Source organism: Physeter macrocephalus, chromosome 12 (assembly GCF_002837175.3).
Source record: "Physeter macrocephalus isolate SW-GA chromosome 12, ASM283717v5, whole genome shotgun sequence".
Taxonomy (NCBI): Eukaryota; Metazoa; Chordata; class Mammalia; order Artiodactyla; family Physeteridae; genus Physeter; species Physeter macrocephalus.
In genome coordinates, this window is record NC_041225.1 from 10019006 (window position 1) to 10038197 (window position 19192).

Sequence of the window (19192 nt, forward strand, 5' to 3'; positions counted from 1 at the left end):
CTCTAGGACTTAAGGATCTCATTCCTCTAACCAGCATCCCTTTGGAACATTTAGGAGTGAGAGGATATATCCCTGCAGATATTACTGTCACCACTAGTAAGCACTTACCAATACCTGACATAGCTAGTAAGAAAGTGTACGGAAGGTTAATTTTTAAAATAACTTTGTAGTCTTTGTCTATATTTTTGTCTCCTTTTTCAACTTGGGACTCTAAGGCCCCAACCTAAGATTGGCCTCCTTTCTTAAGATTAATTTAAGATTGATCAAGAGGCTTTTGATTTTGAGGATATGGAGGATCCTTCAAAACTAGATATTATTTAAAACATCTGACATAGAATGCATAGTGAAGATGATTAAAAATTTTACAAGCAGATTGGGTATAGTCTGAGGGATCTTTTTATAAACACCAAATCTGATAAGCAGTGTGTGATTTTGAAGTTAAGCACAAGTTCTTAAAAATTCTCATAGTTATGAAATCTGGGAGATTGGGACAGCTAACTAGTTTTTGGTTGCGGGAAGAATTAAGAGGGGAAGTAGCACAGTATGTAATTATCAAAATCCATCAAGCTGGTAGTAGAAGTGAGCGCTAGAGGTCAAATGGGATTTCAGACATGAAGGATTTGTTGAGGAAGTGGTAGGAATGTGGAAGAAACACAGTGGGAAAGCCTTGAACATAAAAACATTAAGCGTGACTCCTGAAATTTTTCTTAAATCTTACATTTGAGCTGACTTGCACTGCAGCTAATTAGAAAGCCTTCAGGGATTTCTGTTGTTGTTTTTAAATGAAATGTGGCTTTATCTCTAATTAATGATATGTAATTAATCTTTCAGTTCCTTGTTTAATAAATCTCTTGCAATTTATATTAAGAACATTATGCTTTAAAAAGTAAAAGCACTTTTGTTCACCAGCATTTTCTTCTCACTTCTAGAAATCTGTGTTGCAGTATATTATTCCGTTCATAATTGCATCAGTTCTCTAGCATTCCCTGCTGGAAGATTTTTGCTTTCTATTTTTCATTTGGTTTACTCTTTGGTTTCTTTACTCTCCAAAAAGGGGAGGTTAGGGCAATCTCCAGCTTTTAGATTTTCATACATGTAAGTGATACGGTCCCTCCCTTTTTTTTTTTTAATTGTGTTAGTTTGTTAATTTTTATTTTTCTAGGGATACATCCGTATAAATTTCTGAACTTGGCACAAGGTTATTCGTAGTATCATCTTATTATATTGTCGATATCTACACTATCTGACTCTTTCTCATTTATTTTTTGTTTTTTTTTTTCTTTTACCTTTTTTCTTTTTTAAAATTAATTTTTATTGGAGTATAGTTGCTTTACAGTGTTGTGTTAGTTTCTACTATACAGCAAAGTGAATCAGCCATACATATACATATATCCCTGTACCTCCCTTTTTAATGAAGACCTAGATGTGTTTGTAACAAATTGAGTTTAATTTTGAAATAGCATGGTTGTATTGTGTTCTATTTATACTGATTTGATAAGAAGTAAAAACCAAGAAGAAAGAATGATTTTAGAAATTTTTCACAGTCTGACTGTATACAATTTTATTCTTATGGAGAAACATGATGACATAAAAGGACTTTTAAATTTTTTTTTAGTGAGTCAGAATAATCTGTTTTAGCTGATAATTTATGTAGTATTTAGACAGTTGTTTGAGTGTCAATTAAAAGGAGCCATAGAACACAGAATAGAAATTATCATCATTGTGGCATTTTGTGTATAAACAGATGCATTTGATACCTAAATTAAACAAGCAGGAAAATATAAGATCAAATATACCGCAAACCAAAATAATGTGACAGATATGGTTTATACATGAGGGCTATGAAAGGTTACATATTTTTAAATTGTGTATAGGACTTTTAAATTTTGGCCATCAAAAAAGTATCTTTATTTCATTGAAAGACCATTTTAATATGTAGATATATAGAGCTAACTTCCCAACACACGTATTTCCTTATTAGGAACAATAATAGTGGAGTGAACCACAATTTTTACAAATCTTCTAATCTAATCTTGCACATTTTCTTAAATATTATAATTACCTATTTACTCTTATAATCAGGTAATCAAGAAAAGTAAGCATTTAAAAGCCAAATACACATTTTTTTTAAAAAAATAGGCTTTGATTGACTGTTACTACTTGCATTCTTCTTCTTCAAAGAATGCAGTTGGATGCTGTCTGCTTTTCTGTGAACTAACAATGGTATTTTATTTAATAATAGTGGAGGAATACATAAAACTACCGTTGCTACAGGCAACCGTATAGCTACTACTCAATTGCATTTAGCTAGAGAGATTTTAGAAGACCAGGATTTGGTACTTTTACCATTTGTGCTTTTCATTACTTTTGACTCAGAACACTTTTTTTTTTTATAAATCACTTTTTTACTATCTTTAGTATTTGGCTATCTTTGCACATTTTTAATAATAGTTATTTTGAGCATATTTACTTGTTTAAAATCAGATAGTAATACTTTTGATTTTAAGGGTGATACAGCCATTAGGTTTCCCAGTAGATTTTTGAGTTGATAGCACAGAAGGAAATGATAGGAGACACGTTGGGGATTCCAGATTGTTCTAGGATAATTCAATTTATGTGTGTGTCATGATATTTTAAAAGATATTTCTATAAGAGATCAGTTCCTTAAGGTGATATGAAAACCAGGAGGGGAATCATTTAGGATATTATGAAAATGAGGTAATAAAAGCTTTTCCAAGAAGGTGTCGTGCCTGGTATTTCAGAGTATATTGTTATCCTGGGTAGGGTTTTCATTGCTCTGTACTTCCCTCTGTGTTGAAGTAAACTCCTGTAGAGGAAGGTGAGTAGGCAGTTTTCAGAATGGGAAGAACACCCAATATGAAGGGGAGCACTGGGTAAGAGAGCAGCAGGTGTAGAGACATTCATTTTGAGTTCTTTCTTTCTTTGGCCACTGGTTTGGTTTCTTCTTTGTCCTGTGAAATACTGGCTTGTCTAGTTCAGTGTCTGGACAGCTAATTTCAAGTCAGTGCATAGAAGTGGGGCCTCTTCTTGCAGGGCTTGCAGAAAGATTTGTAGGGGGGGGTATAAATTAAAGATGGGACCTCTCTGGCAACTATTGGAAAATTATAAGGTAGCTCAGAAGTCCTTTAAACACTTTTCAGCCTTGTCTCTTCTCCTGGTATCCCTTTTTTCCCCATCGTGCCCCTCAGGTTAAAAAAAAAAAAAACTGGTTAAGAAAATTATTTGAAGGTGCCAGTCTCGGTCTTCATAGCTGAGGTTATTTTTTCTAGGAAATCCTGCCAAACTCAGCCTCACTTGAGAAACTTGTAATGCTCTTGAGGAGAGCATACAAAGCTTCTGTCATTGCCAGACACTAAACTCGTTGTAAACAACATAAACCCACTAACTTACGGAGAGTCATTTCTGACTTTTCACTAAAACCGTTGCTGGCTTTGGGCTCTGCCTCCCTGTGCCTGTCCCCCTGCAGCCGCAGGTGCTTACCGACACACTGGGCAACAAGAGCTGCCGTCTCCTTTTCTTGCTCCAGGTCTACAGCGGAAATACATAGCTTACCCCAGGAAAGGTGGAGACAGTAAAGCTTAGGTTGGGGCTTTTCTTCTAAGTACCCATGGATATGAGTGCTCATATTCAGAGTGAACTGTGAACAGGATAAAGAAATGCGAGCGCCCGGACCCCTTTGGAGTTATTTTTCATTGTGGCTAAATTATGTTTTTTTCAAGTGTTATGAATTCCCAGGACATCAATATACACATGTAATTTAAATCTATGTCCAAGAAACATGTTTAAAACCAAAACTTTAATTATTTAGTACTTTTAAATCATATATGAAAATGTAAGGAAAACTGAAATTTTGGTATTTAACAAAAACTCCCTAACATTCTAAATGCTGCTCTTTGGAAGCAGGTGACAGTTCCAACCTAAGCATTAAAATGGGGAGAATGGAACTGAGGAGAAAAATAAATTCAATATGAAGTAGCTTATACTTAATTATAAGTTAATTTGAGTGTTCGACTGCAACAGCAGAAAATTAGATTATAATCGAGTTGAACATTGTGATCACTTGGGTCTTGAAAGAACCTATATCTGTATTGACAAAACGGATGGCTAAGGTGCATGTAGCTACAATCTAGATGGTTATAGAGAAGGCCCAAAATGAGTTTGTTGACCGTGTAGCATAGATTTTCCACTAGTGCTTTTTGTATGTCCTCAAAGCAAAACTTCACTCTGGTCTTATTTTCATTATATCTGCAGATTTTATAAGATAAACTACTTTTAATTATGCAAGAGATCCAAAAACCTGGAGTTATCAGTTAGCCTTAGCAGTTGTTAATTCAGTAGAATGTCAACTCTCTTTTTAGTATGAGGATTAAAATATAATGCATGTGAGGGGTTTTGTATGTCATGGCTTTAAATTATAATAGCTCCTTTGGGTCACCACTTTTCAGTAAAAGAAACTTTGTTAAAAACACCCCCATTGGGGGCTTCCCTGGTGGCGCAGTGGTTGAGAGTCCGCCTGCTGATGCAGGGGATACGGGTTCGTGCCCCGGTCCGGGAGGATCCCGCATGCCGCGGAGCGGCTGGGCCAGTGAGCCATGGCCGCTGAGCCTGTGTTGCGCAATGGGAGAGGCCACAACCATGAGAGGCCCGGGTACCGCCAAAAAAAAAAAAAAAAAAACACCCCCATTGAATTTCAGTTGATCAGAAAATCTGCCTTACAGAACAAGCCCGTGGTATTTCTAGAGCTGAATTTAAGAGTTCCTCAAAAGGAGAGACACAAATTGTGCCCCAGACACGAATTGTACCTAAGTATTTACTCAGTAAATACTTAATGAATTAGTTAATCCATAGTAACAAAATTATACAGTATGGCACATTTAACCAGTCAGAACTTTAACTTTCTTACCTGGACTTCACAGCATAAGTACTTTAACTTACAGAAATTAGGACACAGTTGTAAAGAGCAGCACAAGAGAAGGTATGCTTATCGCACTTCCAGAAGTTGCCCTTATCTTAAACGACACTCACAAGGCTTTACTTAAATGTTTTTATTTGAATTTACTACATAAATATCGTAAAAAAGGAAGACCCCAACTTTAAAAAGAGGCTATTTTTGTAAATGTCCTTTGGACACGTGGTTTGGAACTCAGAGCACAGTAAGCACATAAGTTGCCAGAACACATGTAGTGAACTTTGAGTTCAAAGCTAGCTTGGGAAAACCTAGGTAACCTTATACTAGAAAATTAGTATAGTATTAAACAACACAGGAAAATTATTTGGCTTGAAATTATATTCTTTCTTGTGTTATTATTGGGGAAAAACAGCACATTCACATAAGGATGAAGAAATAAGCAGAGCTTTTCTGAAGACAGTAGAGCTATGGCAGTGGGCAGGTGCTTCACTGCATTTTAATTTTGCTTCAGAACTTATAACTCCTCAGGTACAAGGGTGTTACTTTTAATCTTTTCAACCATGATTAACTTCATAACTTGACTCACAGCTGTAATAAAGGAATGAGGAAGGGAAAAGGGGGAAGGAGTTTTGAAGTAATGACCGGACAAAAAACAGGGAAACAAAGGAGGATGGGGGCTGCAGAAGGGCTAGTGTGTGAGAGAAAGTGTGGGTGCCTGGGCAGAAATTAACTGAGTTGTTAGCTGTGATGGAGGAAATGGGTCAGGGTGGGGCACAACATTTACTGTGCCCTCAGACGGATGATGTCAGAAGAAAGGCTCTTCTGGGTCATGCCTGGGTCAGTTAGTAAGGACAGCTTAGGGAAACATTTGCTGGTCTTTCTCAAGACTTCATGTATTCCTAACTTCTCAATGTGTCTCTCCAACTATTAACCCAGAGCGTTACATCTAATATGTCAAGTGTGAAGTAGTGCTTTCCGAAGTCATCAGATTCTTGGAGTAAAGCACGATGGCTGTCAGCATAATAAATTTAAAACATGGCCTCTACCCACACGACTTTATAGCATGTGTAAAAACCAAACTAGCTCTTCTGACACAATTGGAGAAAAATGCAAGAAGGAGTTAGGGCTTTGTGACTTGAGGTAGGCCTTGAACAATGGGTGTTACTTCAAAAAGTGGACAGAATGGAAGGAATGGTATTACTCAAGGGAAGAGACATGAACCAAGATGCAGTGTTAGAAAGAACACAGGAGGTGGAGAGGATGGTAAGGCATTGATTGTTGTGTGAAGTAGTGGGAAATAAAACTGAATCAGCCAAATGAGGCCAGATAGTAGAGAACCTTTAAAACCAGAATATTTGTCCACTTGTTTTGGTGGACAATAAAGAGAAGTGTTTGCCCCTGTACAGAGGAGTGACATTTTCTCCACCATCATGGCACCTAGGCTCTCATTTGGGAAGGGAAGGATGGTAGGGTTTGAGTGATTCTGTAGTTCTTTGAAACAGGATGAACTTAATCATTATATTATGTGGATGAACATGGATCAAAAAGGGTAGAAATTACAAAGAAGCTTTTGCTGCCTGTTACAAGACCATGATCATCAGAGAAATGATGCCTCAGACATTTGGTATCACCAGAAAGTAACAATAGAAGATGATGTAAGGAAATCACAGCTTTTGAACATGTATTCTCAAAAGAAAATGTTTCTCATGGGTGTAAAATTAGATCAAAGAAATAAATGAGTTTATCAAGTTTGTGATCCAGAAACCTAGTCAAGAAATGCCGATTGCCAAGGCAGTTATTTCACTTAAGGTGTTTGCTGTTGAGAAGAAGCATGGTGTCCCAGAATCTGAGTTCAAGGGCAGTTTCAAGTGGTCTGAGAAGATGATGCATCTAAGTGGATCATCCTCATGGTGAAGCACCTACCTAGCTCCCCAGCAGCTGCTGAATGAATTTGGTGAAAGACCAGTCTCTATAATGCTGCAGTCTAGCTTCAGTGAAGGCCAGCTTATATGCTGGATCAGATAGGCAGTTTTTAAAATGCGTTTTTCTGTAGCAGTGGACAGAATGGGCAAGAAGTGTATTATGAAGCCTATCCAAAAAAAGGAGGGAGAGAGAGGAAAAGAACTCACCACATCATAGGAACTTAAATCCTCCTCTCTTGTTGTTTTAAAGCGCTGTATAGTAGCCAGACAGAATGCCACCTGGAGAGGGTTTTCAAGTTCAAGAAGGAAGCTGGGGGAAATCCGAACTTGCTTTAGACTGGTTGATAATTGTATGGGGCGCTTGCTTTTAGATTTCTTTTTTAATGCACATAGTCTGTCACAGGGAAAAAGGTTTCGTAAATTCAGTAGTGACTTAGCATTTACATGTTGAATAGTAACTTCAGAAGGTATGTTCTAGACATTGGTCACACAGGTGACCACCGGTGTTAAGAATCTGCACAGACTGGTTACTCACTGGCCATCATGCACTGGGAACATGTGGAAAAATGGAAACTCCATTATATTTTTGGCATGGGGTCTCACCTCAGTACATGGGTAACGGCTTCCAAAGGTGCTGCAGGTAAAAAGCAGGACTGATGGGCTTCCCTGGTGGCGCAGTGGTTGCGCGTCCGCCTGCCGATGCAGGGGAACCGGATTCGCGCCCCGGTCTGGGAGGATCCCACATGCCGCGGAGCGGCTGGGCCCGTGAGCCATGGCCGCTGAGCCTGCGCGTCCGGAGCCTGTGCTCCGCAACGGGAGAGGCCACAACAGAGGGAGGCCCGCATACCACAAAAAAAAAAAAAAAAAAAGCAGGACTGATGGTGACCCTCAGTGGCAGGATGACACAGAAGGGGAAGACTCAAGCAATAGCAAAGATTGCTAAGACTGAGAATAGCAAGGACATTAGTGAATAAGCATGTGGGGGAGGGGTAGCTAATGACAACATTTGGTGTTTCATACAACAGGGTAAGTATTATTTTTCAGTACCTTTGTATATTCAAGCAGTATTTACCAAACTTTCTAATTATAAAGTAACTGGGACCCTTGTCAAAATACAGATTCTCAAAAGAATCACTTTCTAGGCAGGAGTCTAGGAAACTATTTTTTTGTATATGTATTATTTTATTTTATTTTTTATACAGCAGGTCCTTATTAGTTGTCCGTGTTGTACATATTAGTGTCTACATGTCAATCCCGATCTCCCAATTCCTCACACCGCCACCACTCCCCCCGCCGCTTTCCCCCCTGCTGTCCATACGTTTGTAGGAAGCTATATTTTTAACAAATGCTCCAGATGAATTGTATCCTTAGCACGTTTAAGAAGCACTGACTTAAGCCAATTCAGTAAGCCTTAACGTTGACAAATTGTTGTGATTTTTAAAATTTTTTATTTTATTGAAATATAGTTGATTTATAGTGTTGTGTTGTCATAATTTTAAGCTAATGTGTTAGCTTAAAATAAATGGAATTTTCTTGTTCAGGTGATAGATATTTCTATATCATGTGGCAGTAGAAGTATGATAAATATTAATGTTGACAGGCTTATAATTTTAGGGTTAATAGCTTATCCTTTGTGTGGAATTTGCCTGTCCTGTAAAAGGTATTAGGTACCATCTCATGGAAGTAAAGACACACTGGAGCTAAGCTGCATTTGTGCTCCTGGGTGCAGGGTGGCGTCTGTCTCTATTCCCACCTCTTCTCTGTTTCTCCTGCCCCACTTTGCTCTTCTTTTTCTCCTTTCCTCTTGTTCCCTCCATTATCTCTCAGAAAGTACAACCTTGATTTACCAAAGTTTTTATCCTAAAACATGAGTTAGCTTGCCAAGTATAAAATGTAAAAACTTGTAAGGTGACCAGGCCTCCAGTTCCATCGGCACTTAATTTTCCCTTCCAGGTCTTCATCTGAATTAGCTTCATGTGGCCCCAAGTGTCACAGCATCTTCCACTTGGTTCTGATCTAGCCTCTTGGTTTTTCTGTGCCAGCTGCCAAACTAGGTGGTCCTCCTACCCCAGTAATTCCTTATCCTTGGTAATTCTTTATCCCTAGTTACTAGAGAAGTGTTTACTTTTGTGTTATTTCTGTCTGAGTGAAGCAGTCTGAATACCTTCATCCTGCCTTATCCCTACAGTGAAATATAAAAGATTTTGAGTTACAGAACTGAAATTGATATACAATATTGAAGGATCTTGACTTTCCTTCTATTTTACATCCCTAACTCAAAGGTGCTTTTCTAGTTTGTAGGAGATTGTCATTCTTATTGGGACATTCTTAGTATGTTTGGCATCTGTACTTTCCCATTCTGTCTCCCTTCCAGGAATGCATGTCCTCGAGGAGACTCCTCATCTAAGTTCATTTTCATGCATCCTCGCAGCGCTGCGACTTCTGTAGTAGCTGTCTTCGTGCAGTTCAAGTTATAAATAGATTTTATCCAGCGGCCAATCCAAAAGGAGCTATCTTAGAAGGAAGATGCCTTTTCCTTTTGGTGGTTATTTTCTCTTTGGATACAAATCTCATACATGCAACTGGAGGTTGTTTCTGCTTCTCCAAACATTGTCGGTCTTTTTCCTTTTAGCAAATCTGGTCACAGTTCCCAAACAAGAAAGAAATCTCACTGTCCTGCATTTCTCAAAGAGTTTACAATCTAGCTGGACAAGACAGAAACATGTGAAAAGTAAAATAAGTGTATCAGACTCTACCCCACAGTGTCACAGCACAGGAATGGTACAGACAGTAAAACCCAAATTCCTGGTAAGAAGAGAGTTGATAATCTGTAAACTTGTAAACAGATCCAATTGCTTTTCTCTCTGGCACCAAAAAGAGGGGGGGGGGAAAAAAAAACGTTTCTGGCATCTTCTGAAAAAACACAGGCATAGCTATCTACTTCTTTCTCTCATTTGCCTCACAAGTATGTCCCATCATGACCTCCCTAATTCTTTTGCACACTGTCTTGCTTAAGTGTTATTTTTCCTGAACAACTTCAGGTTTTCTTGAGGATATTCCTGAGTCCTGAGGCAGATAATCAGGACAGCTGACTGTTTGCACATTAAGAGGAACCTGGGATCACATCAGAGTCCGGGAACTTCTGCTTTCTAGTCATTAGAGATAGGGATTTGTGTTCACTTAGGCTCTAGGAATCTGAGTGTTTTGTTTTCCCCTCCATATCCCAGTAGTGTCCTTCCAGGTCTCGCCGTTTTCAGATAATCAGGACAGCTGACTGTTTGCACGTTAAGAGGAACCTGGGATCACATCAGAGTCCGGGAACTTCTGCTTTCTAGTCATTAGAGATAGGGATTTGTGTTCGCTTAGGCTCTAGGAATCTAGAGTGTTTTGTTTTCCCCTCCGTATCCCAGTAGTGTCCTTCCAGGTCTCGCCGTTTTCCTGCCGCCTCATCTCCAGTGCCGCTCTCCTCTCCCACTTGCCGTGAGCTGGCAGTAAGGTCAACCAGATGCCCAGTTTTACTCCAGGTGAAAGAATTTAGGCACAGGACACATGTGTTGGCAAGATGAATCGTACCCTCAGCTCTCCTGTCCCTGGAGGGGCACCAGCTGAAACCTTTCATTGTCCAGGTCCTGTGGCTCCCTTCGCTTGTGCTCCTTTGCATCAGACCTTTCTTCTTGGTTCTGTTCTTTAAGGTTGAAGTTCTGCATACTTCAAGGCTTGCCTACCTCTCTTAGGCCATCATCTGTCCAGTTGGATTTCTGGAAGGTAAGGGGCTTCCCCTGAAAGTTGTGCATTCTTCCTGTCCTTCCCTCTCCTGCCTCCTGTTTCACCACTTCTGTTGAAACTGCTGTTTCAGAAACCACATTCCCAACCTGTCAAGCCTCCTCTGCCTGTGGACACGTTATTTTATTTCTTCTTTCTCCTTCTATCCCTTGCCCTCAGGCCCACAGCGAAGTTGTCTTCTACTCCTTGACCTTGCTCAGATCACAGCTTTTGTCCTACCTGCCATCCTTCTGGGAAATAAAGTTCTAAAAATGGTCTCTCATACCCACTCGCCACCTTGGAAGTCCCATTCATGAATCGATAGAGCATATTTGCATATTATCAGTAGTCACTGTCTGTCTTACCATACCACATTCAAAGTATTTAAGTTCGTGCAGTTGTGTTTTTAGTAAGAGCTTTGCTGTCTTGTTTGGCTGTTGGCCCTCAAGTCTAGCTTACTTTAGGGAAGCTTATGTCTCAGCCTTTACCAATAAGACTGGACTTAGACATGAATGTGCACTAAGTAGCACACTAAAAAACTATTTTTATGGAAACTGTGTTTTACTAGACCATGCAGATGAATCGGCCAGGCTGTTGGAAGTCGTTGCCAGAGCTCAGATTTGACCTGTGTGTTTAGAATTGTCTGTCTCAGCCTGACAGATGTCTGCTTCGGTGGAGTCACAGCACTGATGCCTGCGGTTCTTGCTCAGTCTCCGCAGCTGTTCACTAGTTCAGGATCTGCCTTGTTTTTGCCTGGTTAAAACCTGGTCAAGGTAAAATGTACAGTAAAGTATTCATCCGGAAAGATGTCTGATCAGTGTTCATCTGTAAGTAAACCTGCTTTCTTTACTTTCATTTCAGATTTGTCCAATATGTGCGGCATTGCCTGGAGGCGATCCTAATCATGTCACGGATGACTTTGCAGCTCATCTTACACTTGAACACAGAGCCCCTAGAGATTTAATATCCTTTCGGGAGGCAACAAGGGGAAAAGTTGTTTGTAACGTTTATCATTTCGATGAATTTTAAGGACGGCATCCCCAAAGAGGAAGACTAACTTCCGGACTATCTTAGTTGATTTAAGCTTTTCCTGAGAGTGACTCAGTGTGAGGTGCAATTTCTAATTTCTGTCTTTCTGTGCTCTGTTATATTAATCATGCTCAGTAAGTGAAAGTTCCCTTGTTCGTCATCTTTAGTTCGTTACCATCAGATTTTTTTTAAGACAATTTGACCAGGTTATAAGTCTTCGGGAGGGTGTTTTCATACAGAAGAGGAAGATGCTAATCCAAATGAAAATCTAGTTCATTAACTATACGGAGGATGTATTTGCTTGCCACCCCTGTTCTCTGTTGCCTCACCCTGTTATAGGCTGGATGGTGGGCAGGTGGGCGTCGTGGGGCTTCCTTCCCTTTTGGAGTTTCCTTCTCCAGAGAGAGCCATTTCCTGCCCAGTCTCTGAGTAGGATAGCATAAAGTCAGGTCCAGCTCTAAATTCCTTTCCCACTTTCATTTCCGCTTCCCCTCCCGAACCAATCTCATGACAGTTCCTGGCAGTATTCCCTAATAATCTTCAAGAGATTACTGGCCCCCCCAGAGTAAATTAGTTTTGTAGACTCAGTGCTTCTGGTTTCAAGTTATGAATTGTTCTTCTGAAACTATCACCTATTAACGTAGGGTTCTGTTCTCATGTAAAGGTTTTAGTGTTCGTTGCAGTTTGAAGCAATTCAAGAGCTAACACAGCCTTTCTCCCTGCCAGACTTCATTCTCATTCCTTTGCTTGCCTCCTGGCAATCATAATCCAGGCTTAGACTTATTTGAGGAAGAAACTGGTCTGGTGGTTTTCTTGTCCTACAGGTCCCGTCCCTAGCTCACAATTCCTAATTTTCTAATTAGAAATATGGCCCTTTAGAGTTAGGGGAAGATAAGTGGAAACTAATGGAAAGATAAAGATATAGACCCATCCTGAGAAATTAGAATATCAGCCTGGACTGAGCCAGTCTAGGACAAGTACTGAAAGAACAGAGGGAACCCACTCTTCCTCTCTCCTAAATGCAGGGGACACTAAAAGCAAAATGAAGAAAGCAATGCTTGCTTGTTTTTGTTTTTGTTTTTTCCAAGAGAATATGAAAATCCAAATAGGGCAAGAATACTTTAGCCTTAGAGTCACTTCTCATTTTGTATAAAAGAATCCTATAACAATACCCGGAGTTATGCTTGATCCATGCTTCACTCCATCTTCATGGAGAAGCTAGGCAAATAACTAAAACCATGCTGTTATCCTGCACTTTTTCAGCAAGTTCAAGGGCCTCTAGTGAAATAGTATCCATTCAGTAGAATGTCCCATATCATCTACATGCATTTTTGTAAGATTTTTATGAGTCTTTCATTACCAAGAAAAGATTAACTTATGCAAAGTATAAGAATAAGAGAAGTCATGTGTTGCATTTTAAGATTACTAACAAGTATTATCATTAAGTTCTAGAAAGCAAAATGTTGGCATAGCAGTTTTCCTGGAAATATAACTGATATTTCAGGTACTTCAAATGCTACTGTGTGGTAATTTTGTTTGACATGAGGGAGTGACTTGTTTCTAAGCCTCTTAAGCACCCAAACTTTTTTTTTTTTTTAACTACTTTGATGGAACTCTTCCTAAAGTGCACTTTTTACACTTTTTAAAAACAAAGTGTGATGATCACAACATCACTTTCTGCAGAACCCAAGCCACTGTCATGAATACCACCATGAAACAGTGCATTATGGTGGCGCCTGAGGGCTTCCTGGAGCCACCCACCCTGTCCCCACATGACTCCTGAACCATCAGCCGAAAAAACTGGGAAGTCAACACAAAAATTAATCTGCATTATATAGCTGTCTGTTGGCTGCTTTTTTCTTTTTTTTTTTTATTTTTTTTTTAAATTTTTGTTAGAGTATGGTTGATTTACAGTGTTGTGTTAGTTTCTGCTGTACAGCAAAGTGAATCAGTTACACATATACAAATATCCACTCTTTCTTAGATTCTTTTCCCGTATATTGGCTGCTTTGAAAGAAGATCTCCCCTGCTACAATATCTAGTTCACCCAGTCCCCCTCCCCACCCTCCTTGCACACTCACACTCACCTGTGTGGCGGAAACACAGTGTTGTCTTCATGAGTTTTGGCAGCTCTTTGCTCCTCAGGACCTTCTTCAGTGTAACTCACACGCAGGTGTATAAGATGGTCGAGGCTGCTGGAACTTTGACCTCTTGATAAATGTGCTGTTACTCCTCTGGGTCCACTTGTACAAGAAAAATTCAAATCTGGTTTTCTGCTTAGCAGCAGCATTGGAAAAAAAAAACAAAACTTGACAGATTAAAACTAATAGCCAGAAGGAGTCTTTTACTCCTGAATTTAAATTATTTATACTGTTCGTTTCTCATTACAGTTGGTCATTGAGATTTAATTGGCCTGTATATTAGCACAGTTCTCACCAGATATAAAAAATTGCTGGTTATTATTTGTGGTTACTTCGGTATGAACGTATATGGAATTCAATACTGAGTTGAGGGTAAGAGAATGTCTCACCCTGGGTGTCTGACCAGGCAATGCCTCTCACCTCGTTCGGCAGTGTTAGGAAGGAACTTCTTCCCACCTGGAGAAACTTTTTTTTCTCTTTGGAAACACACACGCATACACAATATACACACACACACAGTATACACATACTCATATGTTACTTTATATTTGAGTCTCTTTTTTTTAGAGTTAATAGCCCTCATAGATAGAGTTGTACCATTTGTATTCTAAATGAAATGTGCTATTTTAAAATGCTTATAATTTGGGAAATCGGCATGTCTATCTTGCAAGGACTCAAGAGATTTTTTTTTTTTCTTTCTATGAAATACTTGAGTTTTTTCCTTAACTTTGGAGTTATGATGAATCGAGTGGTGTTCGACATGTACGTAGAATGTTTCACCCTGGCCGGGGATTGGGAGGTCCTCGTGCACGTAGATCAAACATGCACTTTACTAGCAGTTCTACTGGTGGACTTTCTTCTTCTCAGAGTTCATATTCTCCAAGCAATAGGGAAGCCATGGATCCTATAGCTGGTAAGTTAGTTTCATATTAATAAAGGAAATGGCTGGGGATGGTGGGGCTCCCTTTAAAAGTTTTTGGTGGGATTTGTCTTCTTAGTTTCTTAGCACGTGCCACATGTTCCTTGACAAAATTCCTCTAAATTTTATAAGTATAAAATATGTTTAAAGTAGACCACATAAAGTAGTTCATATTATTTTGGCATTTCTTTACGTACTTAGAGGTAGGTATAAGAGAATAAGGAACAGTCTCTGTTCTATTTGTGGCCTCCAGTGAAACCGAAGAAAATCATAGAAGATTTCAGAGTTGAAAGACTTGCAGAATTTCATGGTTCAGCCTCCACAAGCACACAGATAAGAAAACTAATTGACAGGACTAAAGAATTAAGCTCTTCTCATGGAAGAAACTCAAGTAGGAGTGTCTTGTCCTTGCCTTGATTTGAGAACTATATTATTGTGGAACATTCTTGTTTTAATAGCTTGGGAAAATCTTACTTTAAAAAACATTTGGGGGGCTTCCCTGGTGGCACAGTGGTTGAGAGTCCGCCTGCCGATGCAGGGGACACGGGTTCGTGCCCCGGTCCGGGAAGATCCCACATGCAGCGGAGCGGCTGGGCCCGTGAGCCATGGCCTCTGAGCCTGTGCGTCCAGAGCCTGTGCTCCGCAACGGGAGAGGCCACAACAGTGAGAGGCCCGCGTATCGCCAAAAAAAAAAGGAAAGAAACATTTGGGGCTTCCCTGGTGGCGCAGGGGGACACAGGTTTGAGCCCTGGTCCGGGAAGATCCCACATGCCACGGAGCACCTAAGCCCATGTGCCACAACTACTGAAGCCCGCGTGCCTAGAGCCCATGCTCCACAACAAGAGAAGCCACCGCAATGAGAAGTCCATGAACCGCAGTGAAGAGTAGCCCCAGCTTGATGCAACTAGAGACAGCCCGCGCACAGCAACGAACACCCAATGCAGCCAAAAATAAATAAATAAATAGGAAAAAAATTATTTAAAAAACAACAACAACAACATTTGAACATACAGTTCATAGCCAAATTACTGGTCTCATGCACGGCCAACCTGGGATCCAGCAGCAAAGCACAAGGTTTGACACTCAAAATGTCAGAAGACACTGTAGCCTGAGACCCTGAAAGATACAGCAAGCACTGGCAGGCAGTAAGAGTCCAGGGAGCCTGTACAAGTCCGAAATGTGTACATGCAGTGGAACGCGTACCTGAAATGCTGCTGAGTATAAATCTGTCATCGAAAGTAGGAATAGTGTTATTCATAAAATCTTACTTAAAATGTGAGATACTCGGTGTGAACTCTTTTTTTTTTTAACTTTTTTAAAATAAATAGATTGATTTTTGGCTGCGTTGGGTCTTCGTTGCTGTGCACGGGCTTTCTCTAGTTGTGGCGAGCGGGGGCTACTCTTCATTAAGGTGCTTCTCACCTCAAGGCTTCTCCTTTCAGTGGCTTCTCTTGTTGTCGAGCACGGGCTCTAGGTGCGCGGGCTTCAGTAGTTGTGTCACGTTGGCTTCAGTAGTTGTGGCTCGCGGGCTCTAGAGCACAGGCTCAGTAGTTGTGGTGAACGGGCTTAGTTGCTCCGCGGCATGTGGGATCTTCCCAGACCAGGGCTGAAACCCGTGTCCCCTGCGTTGGCAGGCGGATTCTTAACCACTGCGCCGCCAGGGAAGCCAGTGTAAAATCTTAATTCCAAATGTGCTTTGGGCATTTGGATGTGCAGTAAGCCCCAAAAAACTGAGTTGGGGGAATTTTAAGAAAATACTTCTTCATCCAAAAGGAATATTTACCTGCTGTCTTTGGTAGCAGGCTCTAAAATTAGGTTAATGTGATTTCTGGGAGCAAAATTCACAATTGAGACACTTTCTCCATTCAGTTTTTTTCTGTCAGTGAAAATTAGTTTATGTTAGTGATGGACTATATGAAAGAATGGTGTTAAGAGCCCCTGGAATACAACAACAGTGAGCAGTAAGGCAGAAATGTGCCCTGGAAATGAATTTTAATGGTGAAGAGCTTTGCCAGCCTAGGAATGTTGAAAGGGCTATCATCAAATCCATGTAAACCAGATAGACCCTCCACGTGGAAGAAGGCGACCACTGCACCTCACTTAGATGAGAAGGCAGGGACAGAGAGCCCCCTGGCTCCTGATGAGCACAGCCCTGCTCAAGCAAGAGAGTCTAAACAGGCGGCACAGTCAGGAGCTAATCAGCTTCCCTGGGCATCACCGGTGGTCCTCACTGCGGTGGTGCTCTGGGGCTCTCAAACAGCAGTACCAGAAGGTTCCAGAGAAAGAAGGCAGAGGCAGGGGTACCACCGTCAACAGTTAGAAATGATGCAGGTCTCTGGGATTTAATTCTGAGAGTCATTCAATCACTAAATAAATGTTTGCGTGCCTACTATGTGTCAGGTGCTGTTCTAAGAACCAGGAATATCGTAAACAGTAGACTTGATCCCTGCTTTCATGGAGCTCATGTTGAGAGGGTTTATGTTATGATTGGACCAGTAGAAGAGCCACCTTAGCCTACTAAAATACTAAGAGAAAGTGTAACTAAATCAGCCCATTATGCAAACAACTTAAAAAACAATTTGCTATGTTTTGCTTAAAAATAATTGTATGTGAGCTAATATTCATATGTATTTGCATTTCCCATACACAACACATACACACCTCTTGCCTCTAGGAGGCATCCTAAAAGGTATTAAGCTCCAAGCTGAAACTGTATGTTGCCACAGGTTACCTTCCTGTTGACGATCATTTTTAATGTTCTCTGGTAAAAGAATGATCTGTAGCGTTTTGTTTTCCTCATATTGAAGTAGACATTAATGTCTTCATTTCCATCGGCAGAGCTTTTATCCCAGTTATCAGGAGTGAGACGTTCTGCAGGAGGACAGCTTAATTCCTCTGGCCCTTCCGCTTCTCAGTTACAACAACTGCAGATGCAGCTGCAGCTAGAACGGCAGCACGCCCAGGCAGCACGGCAGCAACTGGAGTCTGCACGCAACGCAACCCGGCGTACTAACACAAGCAGTGTCACCACTACAATCACACAATCCACAGCAACAACCAACACAGCTAACACAGAAAGCAGTCAGCAAACTATCCAGAATTCGCAGTTTCTTTTAACAAGGTAGTTCATTTATTAATGTAACTTTGAGAAGTAGTATTTTATTAGCACCACGCAGCCTGAGATGACCTTTTCTCTTTTGTGCTTATATGTGTTCTTAAAGACTCGGCCTTTGATCAAACCATTAAAACTCACAGATCTCTAATCAAAACTGTATATTCAGTATCTCCTTAAAAATATGAAAAATAATAGTTTATTTTAGATAAACTAGGGATGCTGATGGTCTTGTTCTAACAGTGTGTCATCATCTGATATGAATTTCTTTTCCCATATTGCCCATAAAATGTAAACATCGTATCATTACATATATGGGACATACTAGGTACATTTATTGTCATAATTAACATTGCTGTCTTTTTATTGCCAGTTTCAGTCTGCTGTGAAATATCCAAAAGTACAAGAGAAGATTTTATAATGTGGTGGTTTTCTCCTGAGAATTTCTAAAGAAGTGGAATTTAAATTTTTGTGGTTAGCGTACACAAAATAACTATTTTAAAAAATGGTTCACCACAGTGTAAAAAATACTTAGTACACACAGTAAATGGCTCTGCTGGATGTAGTAGAGTTCTTATTTGCTTCTGAAAACTACCATTAGCAACCAAATATGTTCCTCTGCTGAGACCTCATAGGCGTTTTATGTGACTTTTAAAAATAAAAGAATTTCAGAAAGAGCAGTAATGAGCAGATGTAGGCTCAACAGATAATGAACCTGGACTAATTTGGACTTTTCATGGAATAGAGAGGAATATAAAGTTAAAAACTGTGAAACGAAGAAGAAAATTAGTGTAATATATCAGTTATCTCCAAAAAGTAATGTGTGTGACAACTAGATGTTAGAAGAAAACACTATTTCTATGTATATTTCTTTTATCTCATGCTTTTAAACATCTCTGTTAGTACAGTGGCACATGTTGTAAATGACATATTGTTGATGCAGAATAAAAAATGTTAGCAGATCTCTGCAAATAGGACCCCTGTCAAGAGCCCCAGCTTTTACTAGTTTGGACCTTAGGCAAGTCACTTCACTTCTCCAAACCTCAGTTTTATAATATCCCATGAGTTTTGCTGCATTAGAATGAGACTTGTTTTGAGGATGAAATGGAGTACAGGTATGTGTATGGTCTGGCTCAGTATCTGGCATATAATAAAAGCCCAATTAATGGTACTTATTATCATTTGGTATGGATCTAAGGAGGAAGTTTCAAGTGGGAAATTTACCTTTGTATTATCTCTGCAAAGTGAGTAACTGTGCCTGATGGATTATTACCAGAAAATGTGGCTTCAACGTAGAGAAAGCACAGAGGGGCTTCCCTGGTGGCACAGCGGTTGAGAGTCCGCCTGCCGATGCAGGGGACACGGGTTCGTGCCCCG

General features: G+C 40.1%; 1 protein-coding gene across 2 annotated transcripts in view; it reads left to right on the forward strand.

Moving 5' to 3' along the window:
• The window catches only part of KCMF1 (potassium channel modulatory factor 1), a 75497-nt gene that overhangs the window by 52884 nt on the left and 3421 nt on the right, over positions 1-19192 (forward strand). For both annotated transcript variants that reach the window (XM_024129789.3, XM_028497176.2), the window contains exons 4-6: positions 11476-11577; positions 14523-14697; positions 17542-17824. In XM_024129789.3, coding sequence (XP_023985557.1) covers positions 11476-11577; positions 14523-14697; positions 17542-17824 — 560 coding nt within the window. The remainder of the gene's footprint in view (positions 1-11475; positions 11578-14522; positions 14698-17541; positions 17825-19192) is intronic.